Below are 16423 nucleotides of genomic sequence, written 5' to 3'. Positions count from 1 at the left end.
TGGGCTTTCATCATGCTCTCCACTCCAGGTGCAAAGCTATACCTACATTTTATCCTCTCTACACTTTATCCAGTCTTACAGACTCATCTGAATGGGTTCTTTCTTGTCTTTGCAAATAAACATCATCTCTGTCTCCTTTGAACACTGTAGCACTTAGGCGTCCGTTCTCTCGCCCTACGTGATGTTACTATCAATAGACTGAACCTCTTGTCCCCTTTACAAGTTCATAAGCTCCTGGAGGGCAAGGTTGATTCATTTCCCGTTACGTCGCCTGCAATAACTAGCGCATTTCTTAGATGCTTAATTAATGTACTTTCCTTATTGATTAATATGAATAAAAGCTAAAGGCTGAATTAATATTTATAGAAACTAGGGAGAGTCATTATAGGTCCTTGTTAGTTCCACTGATTTACAATGAGTAAACAGAATTAAATTACAAAACAGCAGGACAGATATGGTTCCCAGAGCAAATGCTTTCTATTCTGACCATTTAATTAATAGACTTATCTTTTTGTAGGTAGCAAAATGGTTCTGGAACTGTTAGATTTGACTTGCTTTTTACTTCCTCCATCCCCTTGCTCAATAAATTATAATGAAGACCAACTGATACTTCAGTAGAATTATTATTTTACTGTCTTTCAACAGAATTAAAATAAACTTTTCATAGAATGCAGCATCAAATGGGATGTCAAACAGCTAATTTGAGGGAGGTGGCAAGATGGATTAGTAGTTGTGTATAACATGGGCTGAAAAAAAATTGAGGACAAGGGGACAGCTGTTAAGAAAAAAATTGTTACTGTTTACCAAAAAAAAAAAAAAATCAAACAAATTGAAAAAAACTTTACTAAAACCCCATAGAACTTATGCAACCAGCAAGTGGTTGTGACTTTTTAATGCTTAACAAAAGAAAATAAAAGTCAACTGGATTTCCTAAGGGGGTAGTTTCCTCTTCATTCTCCCCTAGGCCATTTATAGTTTTTGGCTCTGAGCCAGTGGGTTCAGGTTGCCATGAAGCCAACATTCCTCTCTTTCTTCTTTCAATATCCCTGTATAGACATTTCAGGGGCCTCAGCCAAGGAGAGAGAGTTCTCTACTCTTTGGGTATAACTCCTGGGAATTTCTGTCCCCCCAAATACTGGAAATCAGTGCAATTTAATTAACTTCTTTAAACATTTATTGAGTACCTAGAATGTGCTGGGTTTCCTAGCAGGTACTAGAGATTCAAAGGTGAACAATAAATCATCCTTGCTGTGCAAGCGCTCCCAGCTTGGTGAAGTAGGTGGAAACAGTCAAACATCATTCTTAGGTAAGACAGACTGAAGACAGAGCTACAAAACAAAGTGCCATGGGAGCACAGGAGAGAGACAGAGGGAGAAATCTGTTGTCATTGTGGGGCTTGTTGAAGTGAGTGGGAGCCAGGCTGGGTGTAGAGCATTCTGGTTCTCCCAGGATCTGTCCACCTCACCTCTCCCTTAACAGGTGACAGATACATGATTTGGTGGGAGTGAGTGCTGACCGGCGAGCTAGTGATTCTCACCCAGAGATGGTACCTCTCTGCTAGAGAGCATTTGGGAATCCATGGGGACGCTTTTAGTTGTTACAAAGGCTGAAAAATGCTACTGGGATTTAGCGGGTAGGGACCAGAAATCTTAAATGACTTATAAGGTAGGAAATGGACTTACATCATGAAATTTTTTCCTACCTAAAATGCCAGGAGTTCCCCTGCTGAGAAACATTTGTCTAAACAAGTCAGAGAAATCTCATCCTGTATTGGTCCAGAAAGTCCAGATCTAAGTCAATTATCAGATAGCATTCCCCTCCCAACAGTGTGGGCCAACTAAATAGAACTCTGGACTTCTATTCAATGGTTATAGGCAAGCATCCTTTCTGTCTCTCATTGGGTATGCAGGAAGAAGCATGGAGCCCCATCTAAATCTGATTTAGATAGCTTCCCATTCAATCTATATAATCTGAATTTTCTCAAGTGGTTTGTTTGCTTGTTTGTTTCTTCATTTTTTTTTTTGTTCTTCCCAGTGTAATCAGTTATTGTTTAAGAGACATTGGAAAGCTTTTTATTTTGTTTCTTCATTTTTTGTTATTGTTGTTTCTAAGCTAATTATTGGAGTGGCAGTAATGCTGAGGTATCGAATCTAAGTAAAATCTGATAAGTGAACAATGTTTTGTATCCATCCTGGAGCTCTGTAATGATTATAAAATTCCTAATATTGCCATAAAAAGAAAAGTAAGGGTGAAACAGAATAGCCAAGACTATTACTATGGCTTGATGAGAAATATAAGTGGTGTTTGGTGAAAATCGTGAAAACTTAAGTTAAATTTGCAATTGTGTGTGTGTGTGTGTGTACACACAATGGCATAAAAGAAAAAGAGAGGGAGGGAGGAAAGATGTAGTGGTAATCTTTATGCCTAACACATTTTAGAAACTTAAATCTTGTCCTTTTAGGAAAAATTTTGTCCCTTCAAGTTTCAAAATCTACACATCAAGGAAAGCTAATAGAAAAGATTCTTAAGCACGTTGATTACTTAATCAAAGTCCATTAACATATTCTAAAACATTGTAAGTTGTGCTTAAAATAGATTTACTTTTATGCTTATTACTGATTCTCCTACTGACATAAGACTAGTAGGCAGTAGTTTTAGTTACAAATTATTTTCCCACATTGTCAATGGTTCTTCAGGTATATACTTGGAACAAAGAAGAAAGAGATGTCCAATTACACTTGAATTAAGAAAAATTAAAAGGGCATAGAAATAAAGTTCAGGTTCATTTTTACACAGCTGATTTCCCTCTTGCTGCAAAAGTTACAGGCATGTATTCAGATTCCCAAGTGACTGACAGTAAACCGCACGGGGAAAATGAGGAAGATGAGACGGACAGGAGTGTATTCGGTACCTGGATACTGGTCAGAGTCGTGTACTGGTAAGCCTTGACCACCAGGTAATTTGCTTCCAAGTCTATGAGGCCCAGGATCATATACTTCCACCATCTTCGTCGTAAAATCGCCAGGAGGTTTTCTTCTCCTGTGTTAACCAAGTTAAGAAGAAATGAATTAAGTTCTGAACACATGAGAAACTGTATATTAAAAGGACTCTAAAATACTATAGTACTCCATTTTTTACTGTTCCTTATGAAATGTTTAATTGAACAAATGAATCAATATGTCAAAGAATGATACGTTTTCACTCAGTTTAATAGTCTTCCTGGTAGTTTTTGGTCCTTCAGATTAGTTCCTATGGTAGAATAAGACTGGACAGGTTTTTAGTCCATAATGCGACACATTTTCTCAGGAACATTTGAAGACAAAAATTACATTAAGTAAAAAGAAAAGGAAAGGTGTACCAGGAAGGCTGCATAAACACCTGAGATCGAAATCGCCCTCAACTTTAGGATTGTGGTAAAACAGACAAAAATGAAAGGAGGGTAATCAAATGGACAAAAAAGCCTATTCTCAGCAGCATGTCTGCAGTAAGGCTCTGGGTGCCATCCTGAGGGCTGGTTCGGCTCTGAGGGAACATCAGGTGGTGTGCGGGTGGTGGGCAGGGAGAGGAGGCTGGGGCCACCCTGAGATGGAGAACAGTGACGGAGGCCGTGGTCGTCATGCTGCCAACAACCGAATCTTCACCACCTCGCCTCTTAAGCTGGTAGCATCAGAATAGACTTTGAATTGCTTAGTTTTTCATCCTTATTATCAAGCCTGAAGTATATCTTTCCTCAAAGTGGGGCAATGTGATTATTAATAACAACAGTTCTCTGGGGCCAGCCTGTGAGGTATTCTTAGAGGATGTGGGATATGCAGAAACCCTGAGTGAACGGTAACTCTCGATACCAAAGAAACAATCCAAACATTTGGCCCGAAGTATGCTTTCTCTTGCTTTTCTATGTGTTGATTTATCCACAGGGACTATTCTTCCCCCAGCCTTCATATGATCAATCAGCACAGACACCACCACCAGGAAGCCTTCCTTGATCTCTCACTTTGATCTTCCTAGACTCAGTTGGGTTTCCCTCCTAAGTGCTCCTTTAACACACTTTCTTATGCCACATGTATAGTACTTAACTCCCTGTTTCCTTTATTCTATTACTCATTAGATTATTACCAGTTTGGAGACAGTGGCACTGTATTGGTCATCACTTTATCTCTAGGATCCAACAGTGCACGGTGAGCAGTCAGTAACAAAGAATCTATGGGGGGACGGAGAAGATGGCGGAGTAGAAGGACGCTCGCAGGTCACCCTCTCCCACAAATACAGCAAGACCCACATCTACAGACCCACTCAGCCAACCAGAGCACCTGTGGAACTCCAACAGAACATCGCCCTCTTCAAAAGATAAAGACGCCAAAAATCTGGTAGGAGAAAAGGAAAAAAGAAAGAACAAAAGGCAAAGCAGCGCGGGACGGGTCCCGCGGGGAGGGAGCGGCAAAGGAGGACTGGCGCTCGCTCGCTGGGTCTCCCCTCTCCAACTGAGAGGCCAGCGGGACGGAGGGGGAGCCTGTACAGAGCAGCCCGTGACTAACAGAACTAAGTTAAACGGGCACAGAACGTCCCCCCGACACCCAGCCTGAGACGTGGGCTGGCAGCGGTGGGCAGGGCCAGGCTGCACAAGCCCGGCGGAGGACGGAAGTGGCTGCATGGAGGCAGCCCCGGGGGAACGCAAGGGGCTGCGCGCAGTGGCTGTGGGTGCACAGGGCAGAACAACCTGGGCCCTCCATAAAACAGCAAGGTTGATATGCTCTTGGGGGAAGGGTACATCTCTGAAAACCCGCGGAAAGTTTTCGGGGGAAGAGAGGCGGGGCTCAGGCACAGCCGCCATATCCTCCGCGCTTAGCACTCAGGCGGGGGCGGGGGCGAAACCTGCATCCGCACCGAAGGGCTTAGCAGCCTCAAAGGCCAGACTGAGACTGGCCTGCAGCCCGGGGCAGATAGGATCCTTCCATCCTGGTCCCTCAGAGAACTTGCTCCACAAAGACAAACAAGGAGCTGGGTTTTGGCTCGGAGCAGGGACAGGGCTGTCCCTTGGTCTTCCCCGAACCCACCCGCGGAGCGCCGACCAGGGCGGAGCACGCAGCCGCACAGAGAGCGGAACTACCGGCGGCGCAGGTACAGGGAGAGCGCCGCCCCCCCCCCCCCCCCCCCCCGCCTTTTGGGCAGGAACACAGCCCCTGACTGAGGTGCTGGGAGGGGGCATGACCCGCCCTCCTACCTGGCCAGTCTGCAACATCTGACTGCGGCATCCGGAGGGGCAGCGACCCGCCCACCCACAGCAGAGGAGAGCTGCACCTGACCCAGTGTTAGGAGGAGGCGCGATCCGCTTGCCAACAGGTTCTGGGAGCAGCACAGAAGAGGGCGCCAACGGAGGGCCTCTGAAAACAGCAAGCTGAGCTTCCAAAACAGGACGAAGACAGAAAGACTTCACATTAAAAGCACACAGACTCCAGGAGAACACCGACAAACCCCCCCCCCTTTTTTTTAATCTGTTTTTACCTGTTCTATTTTCTATTACTCTCTTAATTTTTACTTCTTAATTCATTTCTATTTCTCTTGGGTTTTGATGTCCTGCTATTGATTAGACACAGGTTTCAAATACATCTATTCATCTCCCCCCCCTTTTTTTGTAAAGGTTTTAAAAGGACGTCTCAACCCGATTAATACTCTGCTTCAACTCACTCTTCTATTATTCATTATACACTGTTTTCAAACTCTCTTTCTCCCTTCTTTTGAAATTCTTTCTCTCTCTCTCTTATTTTTTTCTTCTTTTTTTCCTAAGTTCTATTCCTAAATAGGCATCAGATAGATAAAATCCTTAAGGACCAAAATAAACAACTGATACTCCATAAACCACAGTGCCAGAGAGGTATGAGCAAGATGAAGAAGCAGAAAAACCTTTCCCAATTAAAAGAACAAGAGAAATCCCCTGAAAGAAAGATCAACGAAATAGACATCGATAGCCTACTAGATCAAGATTTCAAAAAAGGAGTGATCGAATTGCTGAAGGAATTAAAAGAGATAGTGTTTAGAGATATAAAATATGTCAAAAATGAAATTGAAGCTATAAAGAAGAGCCAAGTAGAATGGGTAAACTCATTGACAGAGATGAGGAATGATCTAATAGCTGTGCAAAGCCGACTAGATAATGCAGAGGAGCGAATTAGTGATCTAGAAGACAGGGCAATAGAAAGCACCCATTCAGAAGAACTACAAGAGAAGCAAATAAAAAATAATGAAAATAGCATAAGGGACCTATGGGATAATATAAAGCGTCCCAATCTTCGCATAATAGGGGTCCCAGAAGGAGAAGAAAGATCAAAGGGGATTGAAAAGGTTTTTGAAGAAATCATGACTGAAAACTTCCCAAACTTAAAGAAGGAATCAGATATCCAAGTACAGGAAGCTCAGAGGGTCCCAAACAGGAAGAACCCAAATAGACCCACACCAAGACATAGCATAATCAAGATGGCCAGAGTCAAGGATAAAGAAATGATTCTAAAGGCAGCAAGAGAAAAGCAAAGAGTAAGTTACAAGGGAACCCCCATAAGGCTCTCAGCTGATTTCTCTACACAAACACTACAGGCCAGAAGGGAGTGGCAAGATATATTCAAAGCCCTGAATGAAAAAAAGATACAGCCTAGGATCCTTTATCCAGCAAGGCTATCCTTGAGGATAGAAGGAGAAATAAAGAGTTTCACAGACAAAAAAAAAAAAAAAAAAAGCTGCAGGAGTTTAGCAACACTAAACCCATGCTAAAAGAAATATTGAAAGGGCTATTCTAAATAGAAAAACAGCAGGATGCTACAGAAATGAGAAACACAGAACTGGAAAGGCGATAACTCATGAATTACAAATAAAGTAAACATGAAATTATAAAAGAAGACACACAAATCACTGAGAGTGGGAGAGGGAGGCAGGGAAATATAGAATATTTTTTTCTTTCTTTTTAAAATTTTTTTAACAGTAGGATGGGTTTGAGATCATGTTACTATCAGTTTAATAAAAACAGTTATAGTAATGGGTTGATAGATTTACAAAAAAAGGGTAACCACAAGCCAAAAATTTACAAAGGAGTCACAAAAATTAAATAAAATCCTCGATAATACAAAGGAAAATTACCAAACCACAAAAGGAAGAAGAAAGGAACAAAGAGGATATACCAATTCAACTGCAAAGATAAGTTCAAAATGGCAATAAACACACATCTATCATTAATTACTGTAAATGTTAATGGACTAAATGCTCCAGTCAAAAGACACAGAGTGGCAGACTGGATAATAAAGCAAGAACCTTCAATATGCTGCATACAAGAGACCCACTTTAGGGAGAAGGACACATACAGATTGAGAGTGAAAGGATGGAAAAGGATATTCCATGCAAATGGAAAAGCCAAAAAAGCAGGTGTTGCAGTACTGATTTCAGACAAAATAGACTTTAAAACAAAGGCCATAAAGAAAGATAAAGAAGGACATTTTATAATGATTAAAGGAGTGATACATGATGATGATATTACACTCGTTAATGTATATGCACCCAATATAGGAGCACCTAAGTACATACAAGAATTACTAACAGAGATAAAGGGGGATATTGATGGGAATACAATCATAGTTGGAGATTTTAACACTGCATTAACATCACTAGACAGATCTTCCAGACAGAAAATAAACAAGGCAACAGAGAAATTAAATACTACAATAGAAAAACTAGATTTGGTGGATATTTTCAGAGCATTACACCCCCCAAAAATAGGATATACATTCTTTTCAAGTGCACATGGAACATTTTCCAGGATCGATCATGTACTTGGGCACAAAAGAAACCTCAACAATTTTAAGAAGATAGAAATTATCTCAAGCATCTTTACTGACCACAATGCCATGAAACTGGAAATCAACAACAGAGAAACAAAGGAGAAAAAAAGGAAAGCATGGAGATTAAACAATATGTTATTGAAAAAACAATGGATCAATGAGGAAATCAAAGCTGAAATTAAAAAATACCTTGAGACAAATGATAATGAAAGCACAACCACTCAAAACCTATGGGACACAGCAAAGGCAGTGCTAAGAGGGAAGTTTATAGCGATACAGGCCTTCCTCAAAAAAGAAGAACCATCTCAAAGAAACAATTTAACCCACCACCTGAATGAATTAGAAAAAGAAGAACAAAAAGCCCCAAAAAGCAGCAGAAGGAAGGAAATAATAAAGATCAGAGAGGAATTAAATACAATAGAGATTAACAAGACCATAGAAAAAATCAACCAAACCAAAAGCTGGTTTTTTGAAAAAGTAAATAAAATCGACAAACCTCTGGCCAAACTCACAAAGAAGAAAAAAGAGAGAGCACAAATTAGCAAAATAAGAAAGGAAAATGGAGAAATTACAACAAACAAAATAGAAATACAGAATATCATACGAGAATATTATGAAAAACTATATGGAACCAAACTGGATAACCTAGAGGAGATGGACAAGTTTCTGGAAACATACTGTCCACCAAAACTGAATCAAGAAGAATCTGAACACTTGAACAATCCGATCAGTAGAAAGGAAATAGAAATAGCAATTAAAAACCTCCCTACAAATAAAAGTCCAGGACCAGACGGCTTCACCGGGGAATTCTACCAAACATACAAAGAAGAACTCATACCAGTCCTTCTCAAACTCTTCCAGACGATTGAAAAGGAGGGAATACTCCCAAACTCATTCTATGAAGCCACCATCACCCTGAGACCAAAACCAGGCAAAGACACTACAAAAAAAGAGAATTATAGGCCAATATCACTGATGAACATAGACAGCCAAAATCCTCACCAAAATTTTAGCAAATAGAATCCAACAACACATAAAAAAGATTATACATCATGACCAAGTGGGGTTCATCCCAGGGACACAAGGCTGGTTCAACATACGCAAATCAATCAGTGTAATACATCACATCAACAAGAGAAAGGACAAAAACCACATGATCATCTCAATCGATGCAGAAAAAGCATTTGATAAAATTCAACACCCATTTATGATAAAAACTCTCGCCAAAGTGGGTATAGAGGGAACATATCTCAACATCATAAAAGCTATATATGACAAACCTACAGCCAGCATAGTACTCAACGGTGAAAAACTCAAAAGCTTCCCACTAAAATCTGGGACAAGACAAGGATGCCCACTATCACCACTCCTATTCAACATAGTCCTGGAAGTCCTAGCCACAACAGTCAGGCAAGAGAAAGAAATAAAAGGGATCCAAATTGGAAAAGAAGAGGTAAAAGTGTCATTATATGCTGATGACATGTTACTATATATAGAAAACCCTAAAAGGTCCACACAAAAGCTACTAGAGCTGATTGAAGAATTCAGCAAGGTAGCAGGTTACAAAATTAACGTTCAAAAATCAGTTGCATTTCTTTACACTAACGATAAATCAACAGAAGAAGAAAGTAAAGAAACAATCCCCTTTAAAATAGCACCCAAAGTAATAAAATATCTGGGAATAAATCTAACCAAGGAGGTGAAAGAATTATACACAGAAAACTATAAACCATTGATGAAGGAAATTAAAGAAGACTTTAAAAAATGGAAAGATATTCCATGCTCTTGGATTGGAAGAATCAATATTGTCAAAATGGTCACACTGCCCAAGGCAATCTACAGATTTAATGCAATCCCTATCCAATTACCCAGGACATATTTCACAGAACTAGAACAAATCATAATAAAATTCATATGGAACCATCAAAGACCTAGAATTGCCAAAGCATTACTGAAGAGAAAGAAAGAGGCTGGAGGAATAACTCTCCCAGACTTCAGACAATACTATAGAGCTACAGTCATCAAGACAGCATGGTATTGGTACCAAAACAGACATATAGACCAATGGAACAGAATAGAGAGCCCAGAAATGAACCCACAAACTTTTGGTCAACTCATCTTTGACAAAGGAGGCAAGAATATACATTGGAATAAAGACAGTCTCTTCAGCAAATGGTGTTGGGAAAACTGGACAGCAGCATGTAAAACAATGAAGCTAGAACACTCCCTTACACCATATACAAAAATCAACTCAAAATGGATTAAAGACTTAAACATAAGACAAGACACAATAAACCTCCTAGAGGAAAACATAGGCAAAACATTATCTGACATACATTTAAAAATTTTTCTCCCAGAAGAAATAAAAGCAAGAATAAACAAATGGGACCTAATGAAACTTACAAGCTTCTGCACAGCAAAGGAAACCAGAAGTAAAACAAGAAGAAAACCTACGGAATGGGAGAAAATTTTTGCAAGTGAAACCGACAAAGGCTTGATCTCCAGAATATATAAGCAGCTCATACGACTCAATAAGAAAAAAATAAACAACCCAATCCAAAAATGGGCAGAAGACCTAAACAAGCAATTCTCCAAGGAAGACATACAAATGATCAAAAAGCACATGAAAAAATGCTCAATATCACTAATTATCAGAGAAATGCAAATCAAAACTACAATGAGGTATCACCTCACACCAGTCAGAATGGCCGTCATTCAAAAATCCACAAATGACAAATGCTGGAGAGGCTGTGGAGAAAGGGGAACCCTCCTACACTGCTGGTGGGAATGCAGTTTGGTGCAGCCACTATGGAAAACAGTGTGGAGATTCCTCAAAAGACTAGGAATAGACTTACCATATGACCCAGGAATCCCACTCCTGGGTTTGTATCCAGAAGGAAATCTACTTCAGGATGACACCTGCACCCCAATGTTCATAGCAGCACTATTTACAATAGCCAAGACATGGAAACAGCCTAAATGTCCATCAACAGGTGACTGGATAAAGAAGATGTGGTATATTTATACAATGGAATACGACTCAGCCATAAAAACCGACAACATAATGCCATTTGCAGCAACATGGATGCTCCTGGAGAATGTCATTCTAAGTGAAGTAAGCCAGAAAGAGAAAGAAAAATACCATATGAGATCACTCATATGTGGAATCTAAAAAACAAAAACAAAAACAAACAAACAAACAAAAACAAAGTGTAAATAAAGGACAGAAATAGACTCACAGACAGAGAATACAGACTTGTGGTTACCAGGGGGGTGGAGGGTGGGAAAGGATAGACTGGGATTTCAAAATTGTAGAATAGACTACACTGTATAGCACAGGGAAATATACACAAAATGTTATGATAACTCACAGAGAAAAAAATGTGACAATGAGTGTGTATATGTCCATGAATAACTGAAAAATTGTGCTGAACACTGGAATTTGACACAACATTGTAAAATGATTATAAATCAATAAAAAATGTTAAAAAAATAAAATAAAATAAAATACAAAAAAAAAAAAGAATCTATGAACACATTTCATGCTTAGTAACCTCAGCATGTTAACATTGCAATTGAAATATTTAAAATATATCTACTCTAAACATTCATGCTCCAGATAATAAAAATTGTTTTCTAGTTGGAATGTAGATAACATCTGACATAAATTAATTTGATGATCATTTTAAACATAATACTCTGTACATAGGACACAAAAAGCTCAATGGCATACTTAATTGCAAAGCTGCAATTCTAAAGTCACAAGTCATTGTCCCAGTTAATTCACACAATGAATAGAGAATTGCCAAACTCGGAGTACACCAGTTACATCTCAATATGTGATGCTGAAAATCTGGGTCACAGTGCTGTTTATTTCCCCAGTCAATAACATATTCAAAGTTATATAGATTCAAAGGAATGATTTGGATGGGGAGGATAAAATGGGAGTTCAGGATTTGTAGATACTAACTACTATATATAAAGTAAACAACAAGGTCCTACTGTACAGCACAAGGAACTATATTTAATACCTATAGTGAAAAAAATGTGAAAATGAATATGTATATAACTGAATCACTATGCTGTACCCCAGAAATTAACATAACATTGTAAATTGACAGTACTTCAATTTAAAAAACACAGAAATGAACAATTGCTGTTCTGGTGAAGAAGTTTGCAAGCAAAACACAGAAAACACATGCCTCCACATTGTTTCACTTTAAGCACCTGAAAACATGCAACGTGCTTGCTTAGCACAGTTATGCAGGCAGGCAAGAAAGCGCTTTTTTATTTTTGGCTGAGCAAAAAATGCAGCCCCTAAGAGAAGTGCTTAGGGATTTATCTACATGACTCTCATTAACACTGAGGTACAACAGGTCATTAAAATTCTTTCCAGAATAATGAAAATATATTCTTTAGAGCCCTTGTGCCAAAGTGCTCTCATGAAACAGGGCCATCCACAAAAACACCAGCACGATTGGTGATACGTTAATGTTTTGAAGACAAAAAAATTTTTTAATTAACTAGGAGGAGTAATAAAATCCATGGGTGGAAACATTAGAATTTGGCATTTAAATAGATTCTCTTATTATTTTATTATCAGTATGTTCAAATATAAATAAAAAGAATACAGAATGATGTAACAAGGTCACCTCCAACCTGATTTAATAAATGTTAAAATTTTGCCATGTTTGTTTCAAAATTTTTTTTGAGAAAGAAAATGTTACAGATGAAATTAAAGCCCCCTTTCTGCTCCTGCCAGATTCCAATCCCTTCCCTCCTTCCTCAAATCACCATCTTGATATTGTGTATCCTTCATGGTCATGTGTTTGTTACACATTTTCTATATATGGGTGTATTTAAACCTTAAATGAAAGTTTATTGTATATACTGTACATGTCATTCTTTATGCTTAACACTGTTCTAGAAACGTATCGCTATCATGTAGAGAATAAATGTAATCTATTTTAAATGATACGTAATCACATTTTATGAACATGCCACAATTTATCCAGGTCGGCCCCTGTAGATATCTAAGTTGTTTCCAATTTTTATTAGGAACAGTGCAGCAAAGAACTTCCTTGCACATACGTATCTCTATATTTGGAATAGAGTTTAATTTTGTTTTCATTCTCTTTTTAAAGGTCTGTGGAGTATGCAAGTATTCACAAATGTGTAAAACATTATTCAAATTATATTTCTAATTTAAAGTAACATAGCATTCCAGTAACAATAATTATGGCAATAATTGAGAAGAGAGAGGGAAATTATTGACACTCTTATTCATGAGATTCCAATCTCATTTTACTAAGTGTCAACAGAAGATCAATCAAATGTTTTTAATTTTTGTAACAAAGACTTATACTATGTATTAAGCAGTGTCTTTGTGCTTTATAAAGAATAATTTACTTAATCCTTATAATAACCCTTATGGTAGGTATTTCTATTAACTCTATTTACGGATGACAAGCCCAGGTCCTAAAGGAGTTCAGTAACTTGCCCAAAAGTTCACACAGATAAACCAGGATTTGAACTCATAACAATCTGGCACTAGGCTTCATACTCATTAGTCCTGCACTATTTTGCCGCACTAATTTGTAATTGCAGTCCTCAGGAGTCATTCATTTCTCTTCAAAGGAGCTTTCATGACCTGCTTGTCCAAACTTACCTTCAGGATACCCCACTGCCAGCTCCAGAGGGCACTAGTTGCATGAAGCCAACATGCATGGAGCTTCCTGGAGTTGCCAGTACCCAGCTGCACAGCTGTGTGTCCATTCCTGAGTCAGTTTAAGGATGGGCATGTGTCCCTTGACCATCATTCAAAAATTTGATGTCTCCGTACCTGATCTAAGTGCAGGACAGAGCTTCCCTTGTGAAATGTAAAGTAAGGCTTTCAAGCAAATTTATGGCTTAAAAAAGCCTAATTATAAGAATTACTGTTACATGCTGCACTAACTTGTTGAAGCCCGGAGCATAATAACAACGATCCCACACTGGGTGGGGCGAGCGTGGTGGTGGTGAGTAAGTGCTGAACGAAGGAAGAAGAAACTCCTGTTCAGGGAATGAAAGATGGTCCCATTCATGGCAGCAACTGGACCACAGAGGAGCCTTGATTCATAGGACTCTTGTTCACCCCCAGTGGTCGTCTGACTAGAGAATAAAAGGACTGCGTGGTGAATTCAGCCAAGGGAACAAGAAGCTGCATTATTCTTGGGATTGCATTTTCTTTAAGGGCTCTCGAGGGTGGTGTGATCCTTCATGGTGCTTTTATGTGCAAGAACAGAACTCAGCACGCATTGCACAGAGGGTCTGCAGCAAGAATGGAGCCTCCACACAGGGGGCGAGACCCCTGCTTGAAGGGACACCTCCTCGCTCACAACCTGAAGCCATGATGCCATCTCCCTTTCCCAGAACTCCAAGGGAAGAGGTGAAATAGTCAATGGTGAATTTGAGAAAAGGAATGACTGAGATGGAAGTTTTTACTTATTCATCTTTAAAAGCTGAAATTTAGTATTAGGATGCAGAATTCAAAACAATTCTCTTTCATCAGAAAAGTGAACAAAATAAATGTGCTAATAAGGAAATGGAAATGGTTCACAAAAAGGATTGCAACCAATTGCATTTTGTAATGTGAATCTAAGGGTAAGGATGAAATACAAAAATGACAAGGAATGAAGATTAAATTTTTTGTATTGTTTCATTCATTTTTACTATTAGAATGAGACAGTGAGATTAGGAGGAGCATAAAAGGCAGTCCTTTACTGTGCTGACTTAGCAGCTAACAGACCTGAGTGTGGCCACTGATGTACATTAGCGGTGCTGAGTAACTTGGTTAATGGCTCTGAACCTCGATTCCTCTTCCTATAAAATGGGAACGTATTTCATAGGGTATTAAATATTAAAGGTAGTTTAAGTGCGGCATTTAAGCTAATATCTAATTCCAGGTACATGCACAAGACATGACTAGCAATTGGTGGGGTCCTGGAATCCTTGAACCCTTGACCAGCCAGCCACCCATCACATACTTTCTCACCGTGTGTGATGGGCACTGCCTGGAGAAAGCCCAGGAAGATGAACTCTCTTAACTCCTCACTAGGTTTGGCCACACATCCTCTGTCTCTTACTGTTGTGATTGAGATGGATCACATCGCAGCCAGCATGTGATGTTCGTCCAGACTAGCGGCAGTCTGAGGGCTGCATCCTTGATGCTCTGGATGTCACCCCTTGATCTGGGAGTGGAGGCCATGTGAACACACCCTTTCCCCCTGGGGCTTGAACTAGAACTGGCTTTATCCCCTGGGACTCTCCTGGGCCTTTCCAGGGTGGGGGCTTCTGAGGAGGTGTGTCCAAGGTTCCTCTTACCACACAGGCTGCACATGACAGGGCAAGACATAAAAGAGGAAACTTCGCAGATTTCAAAGAAAGCCAGGGGAAAGACACTGCCTCATTCCCATTTTACACCCCTGTCCCTCAAGCTCCCACTTATTCTGTAAGTGCTGAAGTGTTAGTCCCTTTTGAAGTTTTCCCAGATTCTCTGCTTTTGCTTCCCTATTTTACATAGCTTAGCATAGGGATTTAGATAAATTAGTTACTCAGTGTAAGATATTATTATCAAAGTGAGATAGCTGAATAACACCTTTAAACTCTGCTCAGTCATCTGGCTGTTTTCTAGAAGTGCCTCAAAAGGGTTTGGAAAAATATCTAAAAGCAACTAAAAATGAATCATAATCACATAAGGTTCTGGAAGCTGTTGCTTTATGATGACTATGAGAGAGAAAAACACATATGTGTAGAAATGACTGCATATAGGCCTCTTAACAGCAAGTTTATTTCCTTTCTTTCAAAGTTACATCTTTGGCACTGATAATTAAAATAAAATATTCCAACTCTAATTACAAACTCAATTTATTGCCTCTTTTGACACAAAACATTTATGCATTATAATATGAAAATGAAAGTCTCAACTTCACAACATGCATATTTCAGTGTATTTTACCATTTTTAACATGAAACAAATCACTTAAATCTTAGAAATCTTCTCTTTCTAAATGTTTTTAAGCAGTCATCTTTTATAAATGATTTTATACTCTACACTCTTCAAAAATATGCACAGTTCCTGTGGTCTTGATGTGTCTTAGGAGAGAAAATTCAATTGCTAACATCTTCTTCTTCATATTAAAATAAAAATTGATGGTAATTTTGCCCAAATTTTATCATGCAGGCAATTACCACAAATAGGTAGATGAACTTTCTAAAAGTTCAGGATGTCTAAAATCCATATGTGAAAAACTACGTACCGACTATTAAACTGTTGACCAAAATCTATGTGTTACAGGTTGCTCTACCTCTTACTGAAAACAGTGCATGAGATCTGAACAACTCCACTCCCCTACACAGATCCCATTCAGAATGTGAAAACTAGGTATGTAGTTAGAGCATCTTCTTGGAAAGAACACTCTATAAAAGAATATACTTGCTTGCGTAGCTAAACTCTGTCACTATTGAGCACTGGGGGAGGAACTTGATGATCTTAAAGATGTTAGATTGTTGCATGATCAAACACAAATCATACTATTGTCCCGTATTTCTAGCTGAAATAGACA

At 39.1% G+C, this 16423-nt stretch overlaps 1 protein-coding gene across 2 annotated transcripts in view; it reads right to left on the bottom strand.

The window, feature by feature from the left end:
- SLC35F1 (solute carrier family 35 member F1) overlaps nucleotides 1–16423 on the bottom strand; it is a 352348-nt gene that overhangs the window by 69852 nt on the left and 266073 nt on the right. For both annotated transcript variants that reach the window (XM_032484774.1, XM_032484775.1), the window contains exon 3: nucleotides 2912–3039. In XM_032484774.1, the coding sequence (XP_032340665.1) occupies nucleotides 2912–3039 (128 nt within the window). The remainder of the gene's footprint in view (nucleotides 1–2911; nucleotides 3040–16423) is intronic.

This window comes from Camelus ferus, chromosome 8 (genome assembly GCF_009834535.1).
Source record: "Camelus ferus isolate YT-003-E chromosome 8, BCGSAC_Cfer_1.0, whole genome shotgun sequence".
NCBI classification, from domain to species: Eukaryota; Metazoa; Chordata; class Mammalia; order Artiodactyla; family Camelidae; genus Camelus; species Camelus ferus.
This window is presented reverse-complemented; position numbering and strand designations above follow the sequence as displayed.